The following is a 17,565-nucleotide window of genomic DNA, read 5'->3' as shown; positions in this document are numbered from 1 at the left end:
TGCTGCCTGATTGAGGCTGTTTGGCCCATCTAGACCATGTTAGCAGGAGTAACCTGTATCCTGCAGCTTGTCAATTCCTTTCCCCTCAGACCAGTACTGGTGTCGGTGCCCTCCCCCACACCACAGACCTGGGGGAAGAGTCTAATCACTCTGTGGTGGGTGGTTTACACAGCCCTTCTCCTTGGGTGTTGGGTCATCCTGGTTTTTGTCTTCGAACCTGCTCAGGTCTTCATCGGACTCCCGGGAATCCCAGAGCCTGTCCGTCTGCTCGGTGTGTGAGCTGCAGTGTGAGCATGCCTCAGAGTTCTGTCACCGGATCCTGGACGAGCAGCCCGGAGAGGAGGTCCCGGAGTGCCACTCGGAATTCTCTGACAGCGGATCAGGTGAGGATGTCGTGCGGTTGGCTGCTCCAGCTGTGTGCAGCAGTGTGCTTCTGAGGGTGTAGAGGCCGGGGTGGTGAAGGACAGAAATCTGTCCTGTATCGGCTGTCCTGAGGGTGAGGTGCTAAACCAAGCCCCTAATACTCTTTCAGCTGCACTTAGGGTATTGCATGCAATGCTGGTCACCCCATTTAGGGAAGGATTTGGAGTTATCTCCTCCAAGAGAACCACAACCTTGTGGTCGGAAGGCTTGTGTGCCTCAGTCACCGGGAGAGCGATGTTGGCTGGAGTCAGGGCTTTGTGCTCTGGCTCTTGGTAGGGTCACCCATGTCAAACAGGTCAAAGGGTAGAGGCTAGACTAAGAGTGGTCCACTGGTCCTCTAGGTTCGGGGGTTCAGCTCAGGGTTAACAACCCTGACTGGCGAAACAAAATTGTTGTGGAAGCAGCAATAAAGAATCCTTCTACATCTGTGTATGACGGTCCACCCAGGACTTGCATGACTGACCGTGGTGGAAACTGAGAGGAAGCAGCTGACAAGGTGAAGGAAGCCCTGAACACCGATAGCGATGGAGGAGCTTCACTTCTGCCCTAAATGCCGGTGGTGTAACGGGCAGTAACTAAGTTGGAGGAACGTGCACAAAATACTGGAGCCACTCAGCAGACCAGGCAGCTGCTATGGAAGAGAGTAAACAGACAACGTTTCAGGCCGAGGCCCTTCGTTAGGACTGAGAGGGAAGGGAGATGTGCCTGAATTAAAAAGGGAGACCAGAGGAGGGGTGTCCAGCACTTTGTGTGTGGGTGTTGCTGTGGATTTCCAGCTTCTGTAGATTTTCTCCTGTTCGTGAGTAGGTTGGGGTCCTTTGAAGAGACTCACTAGGATGCTAACTGGGTTAGACGGTATGAGCTTGTATAGGGAGAGTTTGGACAAACTTAGGTTATTTTCTCAAATGCTGAAGGGAGACCTGATCGAAGTTTATATTTATTTAAAAAAAAATGAGAAGCGCTGATAGTGTGGGGAGTGTCTCCCCAGGGTAGAAATGTCAATACTAGAGTGCAAATGTTTAAGGTGGGACAGTGAACGTTCAAAAGAGAAGTTTTTAATATAGAGAGCGGTAGGTGCCTAGAAAGGCGGCTGGTGGGAGCAGATATAGTGGCATTTAACAGGCCGTTAGCCACACAAATACACAGGGAGTGGAGAGATGTGGGTTATATACAGGCAGAGGAGATTTAGTTGAATCCAGCACTGGGCCAAGCCCTTCCTGTGTTGGATTGTTCTCTTTGCTGCCCTCTTAGCTGTGGATAGTGTGGAAGACTGGCAAAGCACGCTGTGCAGTATAGATCAGTTGCACATATGGGGTGAGAAATGGCAGATGCAGTTTAACCCAGATAAACGTGACGTGTTGCGCCTCGGTAGGGTAAATGCAAGGAGACCTCGTTAAGGGCAAGGTCCTGAAGTGTTGCTGAGTCAGAGATCTTGGAACCCGAGTTGGTAGCTCCTCGAAAGTGGTTGTGAGGTTGATAAGGTGTTTGAGAAGGCTTATGGAATTGCTTGCCTTTACCAGTCGAGGCATTGAGTTCAAAGGTCAGGAGGCTATGTTGCAACTTTATCAAACTCTAGTTACGTCACCTCTGGAATATTCTACACACTTCTGGTCACTCCACGATAGGAAGGATGTTGAGGCTTTGGAGAGGGTGCAGAAGAGGTTCACCAGGGTGCTTCCTGCTTTTGGAGGGCATGTGGAAGGGGATGTGAGGGGTAAGTTTTTATAGTGCAGTGGATGCCTGGAATGCGCTGCCTGGTATGATGGTAGAGGAAACTACGTTAGAGGCTTTTAAGAGAGGTTTGGATAGGCACACGGATGTAAGGAAGATGGAGGGATGTGGACATGGTGTAGACAGGAGGAATTAGTGTTGGGTGTTTTAGCTGGTTTGGAACGACGTGTGCTGACTAGCCTGACCCTGTGCTGTACTCCTATGTTCTGTGTGGAGGAGGGCAGGAATATCCCCCAAATCTGCAGAAAGGCCCCATGCTGGGTTTGCTGGTCGCAGCTGAGGGCTCAATGCTTCCTGCAGAAGACTGGTGCACGTGGAGAGTAAGCAATTGCGTTGTAGGGTAAGGGAGGCTGTGCATCCGTGTGCAAGGTACTGTGCGCTGTCCTTCTCCCTGTGTTTCAGGAGGGATGTGAGTAAAAAAAATATAGTGGTAGGTGCTTGGAATCCCTGCCAGGGGAGGTGGTAGAGGCAGGTACTTTAGGGATATTTAAGAAACTCTTAGATAGGCACGTGGATGATAGAGATTGGAGGGCTGTGTGGGAAGGAAGGGTTAAATTAATCTTAACGTAGGCTAAAAGGTCAACACAACATTGTGGGCTGAAGGGCCTGTACTGCATTCTACGTAGATTTGTGGTAACGAGGGCTGAAAGGTTACTGGGACAGGCAAGACATGGGTGTCAGGATATAAAGCATGCTGATCTCAGGGAAAGGGTTGAGGGGTCAGAGGTGGCCTCCCCACTGCCTCTGACGGGGAGGTGGGGCACGTTGGCAGGGAAGTTTTCCAGGAGGGTGTGGGGCCGAACCACATGAGGTGGGTTTGGAATGTCCGCTAAGTGTCCCGCTGGGTTTCTGGTTGCAGAGAATGGCCTCTTCTCCTGCCGGGCCTGCCATCTGAAGCTGCCGGACGAGGAGTCACTGCAGCAGCACTTCCTGCATGTCCACAGCGACGACAAGCCCTACAAATGCGACATGTGCCACCATTCCTTTCGGTACAAGGGCAACCTGGCCAGTCACAAGACTATCCACACAGGTGAGCCTGTCTGCGTGGCGTGGCGTGGTGTCATGTCAGGACAACCTTTTCCTCAGCTAAGCAAAAGAACTGGTCGTTGACTTCAGGAAGGCGAGTGTCCTGATGGTCTACATCAACAGAGTTAATACTGAAAGCTTCGAGTTCCTAGGGCTTGCGTAAACCACCTCCATCATCAATCTAACCCTTCCCTTCATACATAAACCTCTGTTTTTCTTAGTTGATGTACCTGTTCGTGTCTTTTAAAAGTCTTTGTTGCATCAGCCTCCACACCACCAATAACAGTGCAGTCGATGCACTGACCCTGTCTAAGGAAAAAAACTGAGAACGCGAGGCATAGCAGAATTAGGCCATTCGACCCGTCAAGCCTGCTCTGCTATTTCATGGCCCATTATTTCCTTCTCAACTTCAGTCTCCTGCCTTCTCCACATAGCCTTTGCCACCCTGACTAATCAAGAACCGATCAACCTCTGCTTTAAGTATACCCAATGAGTTCTCGGTGCCAATGAATTCCACAGACTCACCACCTTCTGACGAAAGAGCTTCCATCTCATCTGTCTTCTGTCCTTCTATTCTGAAGCTGTGCCCTCCTGGACTCTCTTGCTGTTGGAAATATCTTCTCCATGTCCACACTGTCTAGGCCTTTCAATATTTGAAATCTACCTCGGACACCTCCACTAAGCCTTCCTCCATTCGTGTCAACGGATGTCTTTGTTATTGGCCACCCACCCCGGGAAGCATCATCAGTCTCCTGTCGTGGTCCATCTACTTGGGCATCGTAGCCACGAGAGCTCACCAACGCCTCTGCTTATTCATTAGGCAAAAGAAATGTAGCATGTCGCCATCAACCCTTATGAATTTTTATCAATGTAGAAATCTTTCTGCTTGGAAGCTTCATGGCTTGCTATGGCATGGGCCTAACTCAGCGTAAAGCAGCCTCCCTTCTATAGGCTCTGTCTGCACTTCTCACTAGCTTAGTGAATCAGTGAGCATAAACAGAGCCCCCACCCTCCCTGGACACCCCCTCCTCCCCTCTCCCTCCGCCAGAAAGTATGTAACACCAGGATCAAGGACAGCGTCCATCCCATTGTTTATAAGACTAGCGAACACTCCCCTAGTATGATGAGATATATTCTTGACCTCACGCGTTCAAAGTAAATTTATTATCAGGGTGCAAGTATATCATATAGAACCCTGAAATTCATTTTCTTGTGGGTGTACTCAGTGAATCTATAGAATAATAACATAGAATCAGTGAAAGACCGCACCGACTTAGGCATTCATCCGATGTACTAAAGACGACAAACTGTGCAAATACAAAAAGAAAGAAATAATAATAATAAATAAATATTGAGAACATGGGATGCAGAGCCCTGGAAAGTGAGTCCATTCATTGTGGGAACATTTCAATGATGGGGCAAGTGAAGTTGAGTGAAACTATTCCCTTTTGGTTCAAGATCTTGATGTTTGAGGGGTAATAACAGTTCCTGAACCTGGTGGTGTGAGTCCTGAGGCTCCTGTTCCTTCTCCCTGATGGCAGCAGTGAGGAGAGAGCATGACCTGGGTGGTGGGGGTCCCTGATAATGAATGCTGTTTTCCTGCGACAAACATCCTCAATGGTCAGGACGGCTTTACCCACGATGGACTGGGCCGTGTTCTCTACTTTTTGTAGGATTTTTTTGTTCCAGGGCATTGGTGTTTCCACACCAGGCTGTGATGCAGCCAAACAATATACTCCCCACTACACATCTATAGAAGTTAGTTAAAATTTTAGATATCATGCCGAGTCTTTGCTAACTTCTAACGAAGTTGAGGTGCTGCCATGCTTTCTTCATAGTTTCACTTGCGTGCTGGGCCCGGGACAGGCCCTGTAAAATAATAACACTGAGGAATTTAAAGTTGCTGATCCTCTGGTGAGGACTGGCTCATGGACCTCGGGTTTCCTTCTCCTGCAGTCAACAATCAGTTCCTTGGTCCTGCTGATGTTGTGTAAGCGGTTGTAGCTATGATATTGTCTACCTGCACGGCACTTTCTCTCTAGCTGTTGCACTCTATTCTGCATTCTGTTAATGTTCTAGCTCAGTGCACTGTGTGGTGATCCAATCTCTATGAACAACTTTTCACTGTGACAATTAGAAACCAATCCCAGTTCTGTGGGTGGGTTTCCTCACTTGCTGGGCACCAGATGCCTTCTCCTGTGGGTCACGTTGCCCGGTCTTTCTCTGCCAGGAGAAAAGCCCTATCGCTGTAATGTCTGTGGAGCCCAGTTCAACCGGCCAGCCAACCTGAAGACCCACACCCGCATCCACTCTGGGGAGAAGCCATACAAGTGTGAGACGTGCGGGGCCAGGTTTGTGCAGGTGAGTACCACCCTCTCCCCCATCTCGTCTTCTCCCTCCCACCTCCTGTCCCTCTGCCCGCACCCCAGCACGCTCCGTCTCCCCTCTCCTCTGCATCATCCCCTCTGTCTGAGGAAGTTCAGTACCTCACGGGGTGAGGTGGGCTATTGAGTTTTCTGTTCTGGTCCTTGACTGGGGGGGGCCTGAACCCATCCTTGTGCTCAGAAATGGGGGAGAGACTGACACTCTGTGTTAGAGACATCCCTCCCTCCCGCTTCCCATCTACCTCTGTCTCCACTCCCATCCTACGAGGCAACACAGCCATGTGCTCTCTGGCAAACCATCACTTGGTCCACTCAATCCACCCGATCCCTTCTGCACCCCCCCCCCCGCAACATCTGCCTGAGTCCGGTTCCCTTTGCAGCCGAGATCCCGTATCTCCAATGTTGTAAGGTGCCTGGGTACCTCTGTAACCCTCTGGACATCTGCCTCCGCTGACATGCCCCTTGCATCTCTTGGTGCCTGGCTCAGCCCCTTCGCCCCCCCGTACCGCTCCTGTGACGTGCTGTGGGACTTTCCTCCAGCAGGATGTGCACATTGACAGTCTTTCTGCCTGCCTCAGGTTGCTCACCTTCGAGCTCACGTCCTGATCCACACCGGTGAGAAGCCGTATCCCTGTGAAACGTGCGGGACACGTTTCCGACATCTTCAGACACTGAAGAGCCACATCAGGATCCACACTGGAGAAAAGCCATATCATGTAAGGAATGGTGTGGAGGGAGGGTCACTCTGTGTCTGACCCCGGGAGTATGTGACGGGACAGTGTGGAGGGAGCTTCACTCTGTGTCTGACCCCGGGAGTATGTGACGGGACGGTGAGGAGGGAGCTTCACTCTGTGTCTGACCCCGGGAGTGTGTGATGGGACAGTGTGGAGGGAGGATCACTCTGTGTCTGACCCCGGGAGTGTGTGATGGGACCCCAGGAATGTGTGATGGGACGGTGTGGAGGGAGGGTCACTCTGTGTCTGACCCCAGGAGTGTGTGATGGGACAGTGTGGAGGGAGGGTCACTCTGTGTCTGACCCCGGGAGTGTGTGATGGGACGGTGTGGAGGGAGCTTCACTCTGTCTGACCCCGGGAGAGTGTGATGGGACAGTATGGAGGGAGCTTCACTCTGTGTCTGACCCCGGGAGTGTGTGATGGGACAGTGTGGAGGGAGCCTCACTCTGTGTCTGATCCTGGGAGTGTGTGATCGGACAGTGTGGAGGGAGCTTCACTCTGTGTCTGACCCCGGGAGTGTGTGATGGGACAGTGTGGAGGGAGATTTGCTCTGTGTCTGACCCTGGGAGTGTGTGATGGGACGGTGTGTCTGACCCTGGGAGTGTGTAATGGGGCAGTGTGGAGGGAGCTTCACTCTGTGTCTGACCCCGGGAGTGTGTGATGGGACAGTGTGGAGGGAGCCCCACTCTGTGTCTGATCCCGGGAGAGTGTGATGGGATGGTGTGGAGGGAGATTCGCTCTGTGTCTGACCCCGGGAGAGTGTGATGGAACTGTGTGGAGAGAGATTCGCTCTGTGTCTGACCCCGGGAGTGTGTGATGGAACTGTGTGGAGAGAGATTCGCTCTGTGTCTGACCCCGGGAGTGTGTGATGGGACGGTGTGGAGAGAGATTCGCTCTGTGTCTGACCCCGGGAATGTGTGAAGGGACGGTGTGGAGGGAGCTTCGCTCTGTGTCTGACCCTGGGAGAGTGTGATGGGACGGTGTGGAGGGAGATTCGCTCTGTGTCTGACCCCAGGAGTGTGTGATGGGACGGTGTGGAGGGAGATTCGCTCTGTGTCTGACCCCAGGAGTGTGTGATGGGGTGGTGTGGAGGGAGATTTGCTCTGTGTCTGACCCTGGGAGTGTGTAATGGGGCAGTGTGGAGGGAGCTTCACTCTGTGTCTGACCCCGGGAGTGTGTGATGGGATGGTGTGGAGGGAGCTTCACTCAGTGTCTGAACCTGGGAGTGTGTGATGGGACAGTGTGGAGGGAGCCTCACTCTGTGTCTGACCCCGGGAGTGTGTGATGGGACGGATGGAGGGAGATTCACTCTGTCTGACCCTGGGAGTGTGTGATGGGACGGTGTGGAGGGAGCTTCACTCAGTGTCTGACCCCGGGAGTGTGTGATGGGACGGTGTGGAGGGAGCTTCACTCAGTGTCTGACCCCGGGAGTGTGTGATGGGACGGTGTGGAGGGAGATTCACTCTGTGTCTGACCCCGGGAGTGTGTGATGGGATGGTGAGGGAACTCCCCTCTGTTTCTGACTGCTGCCTCGCTTCCATTTCCAGTGTGAAAAATGTGACCTGCACTTCCGACACAAGAGCCAACTGCGCCTGCACCTGCGGCAGAAACACGGTGCTGTCACTAACACCAAAGTCCGTTACAAGGTGATCCCTGAGCTCCAGACCTGCTAGAGGAGGAGCTCGCTGAGGCACGCTGGCCGTCCCCTTCGCTGCTACGACCTGCGGAGGCAGCCTTACCTTCCCTCCAGCACGACCACCACTGACTGCCAGCAGAATTGACCTCTGGCGAGGGCCAGGGGTTCCGGGACGTGTTGCGGGGGAGTGTTTTGGGTGGAGTTTGCTGAAGGACGTTGTACAGAGTGGTGCTGGGGCTTTCGGGTTAGGTTGGGGAGAACGCTTACCTGCTATGTTAATAGGTGGGTGCTCAAGAAATGCTGCAGGGAGGGGGAGGGTTTGGGTTTGCAAAGGGGTGGGGGGTGTCCCAAGGGCAAGGTCTGGAGAGGGAGGGAGGTGGGGCCAGTTCCTTGCCTATTTTGTGCACTGGGTTTAACCCTGCAGATGCCGTGACCACGGAAAGGTTACTGAGGGGGTGTGAAAGATTATGTTAAATGGCTCCTGTTGTGATGGGGACTGGTGATATGCAGTGGTGCATCTGAGGCTTTATTGCTCTGATGTTCACCCTGCTGATTAGGAAACGGTCATGCGTGATGACTCATTCCCCCCGCCCAGCCCATCGGGGGGGCTGGTTTTCCCCTCGACTCCCTGTCCGCCACCGTTTGCTGTGCATGGAGGCATCCCCTCCTTGGCATTCGTCCCCAGCTGAGCTGTTAAACCAGTTATTTGTCTGCCCTTTGGGCGTAAACACTCACACAGGAGACGTTCGGGCGAAGAAGTTGTTCCTCCCCCACCGCCCCGCCAATTCCTCTCCTCGCCCACTGACACGGCCGATGTGTAGCCCGAAGGCTCAACTTGTCTGCTGCAGTGCAACACCCGTACAGGGACTTCAGGTGGAGAATGATCAGTATCAATCCCAGCTCGTTTGAGAGAGGTGGCCAAATCTCAGCGGGGCCGGTGAGATGCAGAGGGGGAGATTTTATCTTGGGACTGAGAAAGAGATTTGTTTTTCTCCCCATGACTGCTCTGGTTTCTTCCCACGGGTTGGGGTCAGTGACCTGCCCCCCCCCCCCCAGCACACCCTGGGAATGTGTTGGTGGTTGATACAAAGGAGGCATTTCACTGTAAACAGGTGATAAAATGAATGAATCTGAATCCGAGCTCCTCCGGCCTGTCTCCCCTTGCCATCCTAGTCCACTCTCCGTGTGAGAGTTGACAGGGCCCTGATCCCCCTTCCCACGAGGCTCACCCATTTCCCTCCCTCTCTGGGTGATGCCTGCCCTCTCGGCCTCCACCCACGTGTGCAACTTCCCCCTCCTCCAAGTGCTTTGAGATTTGAGACATGAACTGCCAACTTTGCTGCTTCTCTTGCCCCCATGTGCTGCCCAGTCCTCTGTTTCAGATTTCCCACATCTACACTTTCTGTGATATCACCCCCCCCCCGCAATATCGGGAGAAACCAAAGAAATCTGGGAGGGGGCCATTAAAGCGGGTGTTCCTTGCTGCCAGCTGAGATTTGCTGGCCAAATCGAAGTCCCAGGAGGACACTGTCCGCTGTACCGAACGGAGAAGCTACAGCGGGAACTGTAGGCTGAGAGGGAGGGCAAGGAGGGGCTGAGGGGGCTGCTGTGAGCACGGGTTTCCGTTCGGGGATCTGAGCTGTGACTTCTGAGTGTCCATCGGCTCCTGTCTCTCTGTTCCGTCACCGGAGAGCTCATTTCGAACTGCTTCAGTGCTGTAGGACTCCCACATTGGCAAAGCCAACACCATGAGACAAGTTTACCGAACTGTTACAGAAAACCAAACGTGATCCCATTTTGCTTCTGTGGACCCCCTCCCCACTCCTCTGGGAGCTGTGAGGGAGTGACCCCCCCCCCCGGATACAGGAGTGGGTAGTTGCTGCGGAGTCCCTCGGGGCTGTGCGGGGAGAGCTGGATCTCTCCTCTGGACGCGGCTTCACACGGGCTCGGCTATGCTGGTGCTGGACTGTGCGGCCACGTTGGTGGTTAACGCAGATGACACATTTCGCTGTATGTTTGGACGTACATGTGATTAATAAATCTGAATCTAATACCAGCACCATTCTGGGGAGGGGTCGGGGATGGGCTAGGCGCAGACAGCTCCACTTACATGTACCGGGTAACATGGAATCCTAGTTCCTCATGTAACCCGTTACAGCGCAGGCGACCCTGGTTCGATTCCTGCTGCTGTCTGTACTTTCTCCCCATGACTGCTCTGGTTTCTTCCCACGGGTTGGGGTCAGTGACCTGACCCGCCCCCGCACACCCTGGGAATGTGTTGGTCGTTGATACAAAGGAGGCATTTCACTGTAAACAGGTGATAAAATGAATCTGAATCCGAGCTCCTCCGGCCTGTCTCCCCCTCATTGCCATCCTAGTCCACTCTCCGTGTGAGAGTTGACAGGGCCCTGATCCCCCTTCCCACGAGGCTCACCCATTTCCCTCCCTCTCTGGGTGATGCCTGCCCTCTCGGCCTCCACCCACGTGTGCAACTTCCCCCTCCTCCAAGTGCTTTGAGATTTGAGCTTTCTCTGAATAACTTGAGGTGCTTCTTTCCATTGTGAAGGGAATCTCTGAATTTATCTTTTGGCTTTAAGCAATTTGCTACACTGTTTTGCTGAGCAAAAAAAATCAAAGGATCTTTGAAAATAAACATATAATTTTTTTTACAAAAACAAGAAATGACTGATTGTTTCTCCAGCGTTCGCGATGGCCCGACTTCCAGTCGGTATGCTTTGAAGTTTGATCTTCAAGACGTGGGGTTCAGGAGTGTTCCACCCCTGTCTCTGTCTCACTGGCATGCCCCCCCCCCCAGTTACTACTCCCACCCAGTTGTCTGCACACATCTGGTAGGGAGAAGATGGGGGAGGGGTGGGGGGTGATGGCAAAATGCTCGGAGCAGCTGCTCCACTCTGCTGAAGACCAGAGTTTGATTGGTTTGGCGGGGGGGGGGGGGGGGAGGGATCTCCTCTGTTTCAAGAGCCTGATGGTTGAGGGGTGATAACTGTTCCCGAACCTGCTGGTGTGAATCATGAAGCCCCAGCATTTCCAGCAGCAAGAAGAGGCGTGACCTGGGTGTTGGGGCTGCTGTTGATTAGTGCAGCTTTCCTGCAACAACTCTTCCTGTGCATGTACTCAGCTGGTGGGAGGTCGCTCCCTGTGACAACCTGGCCCATATCCAGTACTTTCTGTAGGGGTTTACGTACCAGTCAAAAAAACACTCCACTAGACATCTATAAAAGTTTGTCAAAGCTTCAGATGTCATGTTGAATCTAAGACAACCTCAAAGAAATTAGAGGCACTGCCATGCTTTCTTTGTAATTGCACTTGTGTGCTGGTCACCGGATGGGGCCCGATATTGTGATAACACCGAGGAATTTAAAGTTGCGAACACTCTCCACCTCTGACCCCCGGGCGAGCCCGGCTCGTGGACCTCCAGTTTCCTTCTCTCGGAGTCGATGCACAGCTCATTGATCTTGTTGACATTGAGTCAGAGTTTGTTGCTGTGGAACCACTCTGCCAGATTTTCAATCTCGCTCCTGGAACAAGATCCGGCACCACCTTTGATTGGGGCGATGACAGCGGCAACATCAGCAAACTGGAATTTGGCAGTAGAGCTGTGCTCAGCCACATGGTGATGAGTGTGTGTGTGTGTGAGAGAGAGAGAGAGAGAGAGAGAGAGAGAGAGAAATGGTCTGAATGAGGCAGAGATGGAAACAGTCTGTGTGTGAGAGAGATAGAAATGTGTGTGTGAGGAAGAAATATGTGTGTGAGAGACTGGGTGTGAGAGTGAGGAAGAAATAGGGTGTTTGAGGGAGAGAGAAATGGTGTGAGTGAGACAGCAGACGAGATGGTGTGTGTGAGAGGGGAAGAAATATGGTGTGATATAGAGTGAGAGATGTGTGTGACTGAGAGAGAGTGTGAGAGATAGAAATAGTGTGTGAGAGACTCACTCTCACACACTTTCTTTCTCTCTTTCACCCCATTTTTCCTCTATCACACACCGTTTCCTCCTCTCCTTCTCACACACCCTCTCTCTGCCTCTCTCACACCCTATTTCTTCTGCTCTCTCATTCTCTCCCATTTCTTTTTCTCTTTCACTCAATCACCCTGTTTCTTTCTCCCCCTCTCACTCTATTTCTTCCTCTCTCACACACTCTATCTCTTAACCATATCACAATTACAGCACGGAAACAGGCCATCTCGGCCATTCTAGTCCGTGCTGAACTCTTACTCTCACCTCGTCCCACCGACCTGCACTCAGCCCATAACCCTCCGTTCCTTTCCTGTCCATATAGCTATCCAATTTAACTTTAAATTTAATCTTCCACTCTCTCTCACACACATTATTTCTTCCTCACACACACACTATTTCTCTTTCACACACAGAAAAGTAGTGTTTGTGTGTCAGAGAGAGAGAAATGGTGTTTGTATCACAGAGGGAAATTGTGTGTCAGAGATAGAAATAGTTGAGTGAGAGAGAGAGTGTGCTTGTTTGTGTGAGGCGCGTACTCAATGGAGTAGAAATGAGCACTTGCATTGGCTCCCATTATCCGGACTTCATTGTTGACTGTGTGGGAAGTTCCATGTTCCTAGTCTCCCTGGTAATGCTCCCCAAAGTGATCTATAAAAGATATTGATAGAAAGTTTGATTCCAGAGATGGGAATGAGGGGAGGGGAGTGAAGGATGGACCAACTGAACTTCAGGACAGGGTGGGCTGGAGACAAAATTTGATGCAACTGACGAGCTCAGCATGGGTGCATGAAGCAGCAGCGGTGCAGTTGTCCACGCGGAGGAGGTGGCTTTCCACTCCGTCATCGCTAAGAATGCTGTTCCCTTCCCTCCGTTCCTTTGTCTCTGCCACATCTGACCCCAGGATGAGGCTTTCCTTTGCAGCATATCAGAGATGCCTTGCTTCTTAATAGAAGGGGTTTTTCCCTTCCTCCACCATTGATGCTGCTAATACCACCAGCTGCTCCATTTTCCAGAAATCTGTTCTCACCCCATCTTCCTGCCATCTTGGCAGTAATAGAATTCCTCCTGTACTCACCTACCACTCTGACCTTCCACATTCAAACATAATAGTTTGGAACTTCCACCATCTTTCACAGGATCTTACCACTCTCTGTATTGCTCCTTCCATGATACCCCTATCCGTTCCTCCATCCCCTCTAATCTCCCTTCTGGCACAAATCCCTGAAAGTGACAGAAATGTTATAGCTGCCCTTCACCTCCTCCCTCACCTCCATTCAGGGCCCCAAACAGACCTTCCAAGTGAGGCAAAGCTTCACCTGAGAGTCTGCTGGCGTCGTCTATTGTGTCCGGTGCTCCCGATGTGCCTTCAAAGTTCAAAGTAAGATTTATTATCAGAGTACAAACGATGCTGAGATTCTGTTTCTGTGGGATACTTAGAACAATAACTGTGAAAATAAGGAACTGTGCAAATGCAACTTTGCAAATAAATTGCAACATTGCTGAGTCTGGACATAAATTGGGGTCTGCTTTCTCAAGCACCTCCACTCAATCTACAAATAGCAGAATTTCCCAGTGACAAACCATTTTAATTCCTATCCCCATTCCCATTCATGGCCTCCTTTCCTGCCATGATGAAGTCATTCTCAGTGTGGAAGGAGCAAAACTTCATATTCTGTGTAGTTAACCTCCAACCTCCTCTTCTTTTCTCAACTCTAGCCATTTACCTCTTCTCCTCTCCTGCCCATCACCTCCTCATGGTGCCCTTCCTTCTTCCCTTTCTCCCAGGGTTCACTCTCCTCTCCTCTCTGATTCCTCCTTCTCCAGCCCTTTGCCTTTTCCGCTTATCACATCCCAGCTTCTTACTTCACCGCCCCCCCCCCGTTGTATATTTAATAATTCAGGAGTATTGTAAATATATTGTTTGATTAAGCATCCTTTGTTGTTTATATAATGCATTGGGGGTTTATGTAAAAGTATGTAAATGGCATAAGTTATTATGCCATCACATCATACGTGCACATTTTGCTTAAATTTAAAAGCCAAGTTAGATTCCTATTCCTAGTCCCATGTATTTCTTTTAATTAGTTCAATGTTTTGGAGTTAGAAAACATAAGTGGTGATGAAGTTTTAAATGAACCCAAGACAACTACCTACCTGTTGAAGCACAGCGAGATGTTCGAGTTACAAAAAAGTGCAGCAAGGAACTTGAGTGAAAAAAACTATACACAATTATTTTTCTTTGGTGCAGCATGTTTTCTTTGAAAAAGGAAAGACTATCAAATTACAAAAAAAAGGCAGAAGATGGAAGAATTCATGGGTTCATAAACAGTGAGTACTGGGTGATAATAATCATAAAAGAAAAAGAGCAGAAACGGCTGGCTACATCAGAAAGATTGACACATTTGATTACACAACAGATAACTGGATATTGTATACTGAACAGATTGAGTAGTATTTTAAAGTAAATGGAATAGCCAATTTTGCTGAGTACATTGGATATATTAAAGGCATAAAGTTCATTTGGAAGTGTAACTGCTCTAACCAAACCAGCTGAAATGAGTTTTGCTGATATTGTGAAAGTAATGCAGGAACCAAAACCATTGTTGATTGCAGAATGCTTTAGGTTTCATAAGTACAAATGTTTGTAGATTCAAAAGGAAGACAGTCCATTTCAGCTTGTGTGTCTGAATTGAAGAGATTACCTAAACATTGTCAGTACCTTTACGGGCTTTATGATGCACTGAGAGATTCTTTACTTTGCGGAATCTTACAAGAATCTTTCAAAAATGGCTCCTAACTGAAACACAACTTACATTCAAAAGAGCAGTTGAAAAGTTGTATAATTGGAAACAACCACCAGAGATGCAATTGAGTTGCAGTCAGGAGTGGAAGTGAGCGTGAACAAAATTACAATGCCTAAGCGGAAACCCGCCTGACTGAACAAATTGTGTTACCGTGGTGGCAGGGGCTCGCATACTCCAGGCCATGTCGGGCAGACAAAAATAAATGGACTGCACAGGGAAGAGAAAAAAAAAGTCAAGTTGCAGATTCAAAAAGAGCACTAACCTGCATGCTGTTGATGAAAAATCTGACAATGATCAGAGTGTGAAAGACTGTGTCACCTTGAGATTTACAATGCGAAAACTAACAATAGACAAACAATATGGCTTACACCAGAAATGACCAGGATATTAATTAGATTAGATTAGATTCAACTTTATTGTCATTGGGCCGAGTACAGATACAAAGCCAATGAAATGCGTTTAGCATCTGACCAGAAATGCAAAGAATAGTGTTATTTACAAAATAACTGCGAATAAAAAGTAAGTGCTACAGCACATAAATATAAAAGTACTGAGACAGCACAATACAGATGCAATACTGCTTAGCGCTGTGATGTGAGGTTCAGCAGGATCACAGCCTCAGGGAAGAAGCTCTTCCTGTGCCTGCTGGTGCAGGAGCGGAGGCTCCTGTAGCGCCTACCGGAAATAGAATAGAAGGACTAGCTCGGCTGTTTCAGTCATTCCACAAAATGAGTTTGAACTACATTTCAAGCATACTAAACTGAAGCCTACAGACATCCACTTAAATACTTATACTGGTGTACTCCTGTGGGAATGACATTCATAAGAGTGAAATGCAACAATCAACAAACCATATTAGGCTTGTATGTGGTAAGAACAGGAGGGCCAGCATTGTGTGGCCATGATTGGCTGAGACAACTACAACTTGATTAGAGAGCCATCCACCTTTGCATACCACATCCCCTGCAACAGGATCACCTAAAAGCGAATTAAGAAAGGTACTGGATGATGCCACAACAGCGTTCAAGGATGACATTGGAAAACTCAGACATATCAAGGGTAAAATTTTGTTAAATGAAAATGCCACACCCAAGATTTGCAAAGCCCATCCAGTTCCCTGTACCATCTGTGACAAAGCTACCAGTGAGCTGGATCGCAAGGAGGCTGAAGGAATTCTTTCCAAGGTTGAGTAGAGCCCATGGGCATTGCCAGTAATTCCAGTAGCTAAGAAGAATGTGTCTGTCAAGTTCTCTGGTGATTTTAAGGTCACCATCCTCCCAGTAATGAAAGTAGATCAATACCCTCTGCTCAGGATAGAGGATATCTTTGCAAACCTTTCTGGAGGAAAGCACTTCAGTAAAGTAGACTTAGCTGAGACTTACCTCAGATGGCGAGGTGATGGAAGAAGTGCCGAAGTGTTTCTCACCATGAACACTCACAAAGTGTTTTATAACTGTAATGGGTTTATTCTTGGAGCAGAATATGGACCAGGTGTTGCAAGACTGGCCAGGCACTCAGTGTTACCTGGATGACATCATTGTTACCGGTAGGTATGATGAGAAACATCTCCAAAATCTCCAAATAGTGTTAAGAAGATTAGAAGATGTGACAAATGTGATTTCTTTAAACCAAGCATCACTTACTATGGTCACACCATTGACACACAAGTATTACACAAGTGTGCTGAGAAAATTCAGGCAGTGGTGGAAGCACTGTTTCAGATGCCAACATGTCAACAAAGATGTCCAGATCTGTCAGAAATACTTCTCGCAGTCCCAGAGTCAACTCCTACAACCAGCATGTAGGAGACTCCAGAACCTGAGATTGTTTCACAGCTATGAGTCTCACCTGTCAAGCAGACTGACCCCCATATCAGGAAAGACATTATTCCACAAGATTAATCTTTAGGCCCGAATGAGACAATTTAAAATTTACCAGGATGATGATATAGCAGGGAGGAGTGTTGCAAATGTAATATTTCAGTATTATTTCGGTAATAATGTAGATATGTTGTTTAAGTATTCTTTGTTTACATAATGCATTGCTGGTTTTATGTAAAAGTATGTAAATGGCATACGTCATTATGTTGCCACGTCGTACGTTCTGTGCCTCGCTTAAAGTAAACAACAGTTACACTCACATTCCTGGTCCTGTGGTTTTCTTTTAATTGGTTTAATGTTTTGGAGTTTCTAAACATACCACCCCTCCCCTACTCACATGAATTCATCTATCACCTTCTAGCTTATTCCCCTTTCCTTCTCCCGAACCTTGGTCTGGCACTTTCCTCCTTCCTTTTCAGTCGCGATGAAGAGTCTAGGCCTGAAACATCAACTGGCTATTAATTTCCATAGGTGTTGCCTAATCTGCTGAGTTCCACCAGCATTTCTGGCCTCTGCAGAACCCCTCGTGTTTGTAGTGTGTGTTTCTGTTTGTGCATGTGACCAAGAGAAACAGGCAGAAAGTGTGTGTGAGAGAGACAGATGTTGTGTAGAATGTGAGTGTGTGTGTGACTGTGTTAATGTCTATGTGTTTGTGTGTGATTGAGTGTATGTGTGTGTATGATTGTGTGTATGTCTCTGTGTGATTGTGTGTGTGATCGTGTGTATGTCTCTGAGTGTGTGTGTGATGTGGGTGATTTTCTGTATGCGCGTGTGTGATTGTGTTTATAGAACCATAGAAACTACAGCACAGAAACAGGCCCTTTGGCCCTTCTTGGCTGTGCCAAACCATTTTCTGCCTAGTCCCACTGACCTGCACACGGATCATATCCCTCCATACACCTCCCATCCATGTATCTGTCCAAGTTATTCTTAAATGTTAAAAAAGAACCTACATTGACCACCTCGTCTGG

At 49.2% G+C, this 17,565-nt stretch overlaps 1 protein-coding gene across 3 annotated transcripts in view; it reads left to right on the top strand.

Moving 5' to 3' along the window:
- LOC134346890 (B-cell lymphoma 6 protein-like) overlaps positions 1-8,237 on the top strand; it is a 32,811-nt gene extending 24,574 nt beyond the window's left edge. For all 3 annotated transcript variants that reach the window (XM_063048711.1, XM_063048712.1, XM_063048710.1), the window contains exons 6-10: positions 226-383; positions 3,014-3,184; positions 5,411-5,541; positions 6,143-6,280; positions 7,846-8,237. In XM_063048711.1, the coding sequence (XP_062904781.1) occupies positions 226-383; positions 3,014-3,184; positions 5,411-5,541; positions 6,143-6,280; positions 7,846-7,971 (724 nt within the window). In that variant the 3' untranslated portion in view covers positions 7,972-8,237. The remainder of the gene's footprint in view (positions 1-225; positions 384-3,013; positions 3,185-5,410; positions 5,542-6,142; positions 6,281-7,845) is intronic.
- Positions 8,238-17,565: the final 9,328 nt, after the last annotated feature.

The sequence above is a fragment of the Mobula hypostoma genome, chromosome 5 (assembly GCF_963921235.1).
Source record: "Mobula hypostoma chromosome 5, sMobHyp1.1, whole genome shotgun sequence".
NCBI classification, from domain to species: domain Eukaryota; kingdom Metazoa; phylum Chordata; class Chondrichthyes; order Myliobatiformes; family Myliobatidae; genus Mobula; species Mobula hypostoma.
This window is presented reverse-complemented; position numbering and strand designations above follow the sequence as displayed.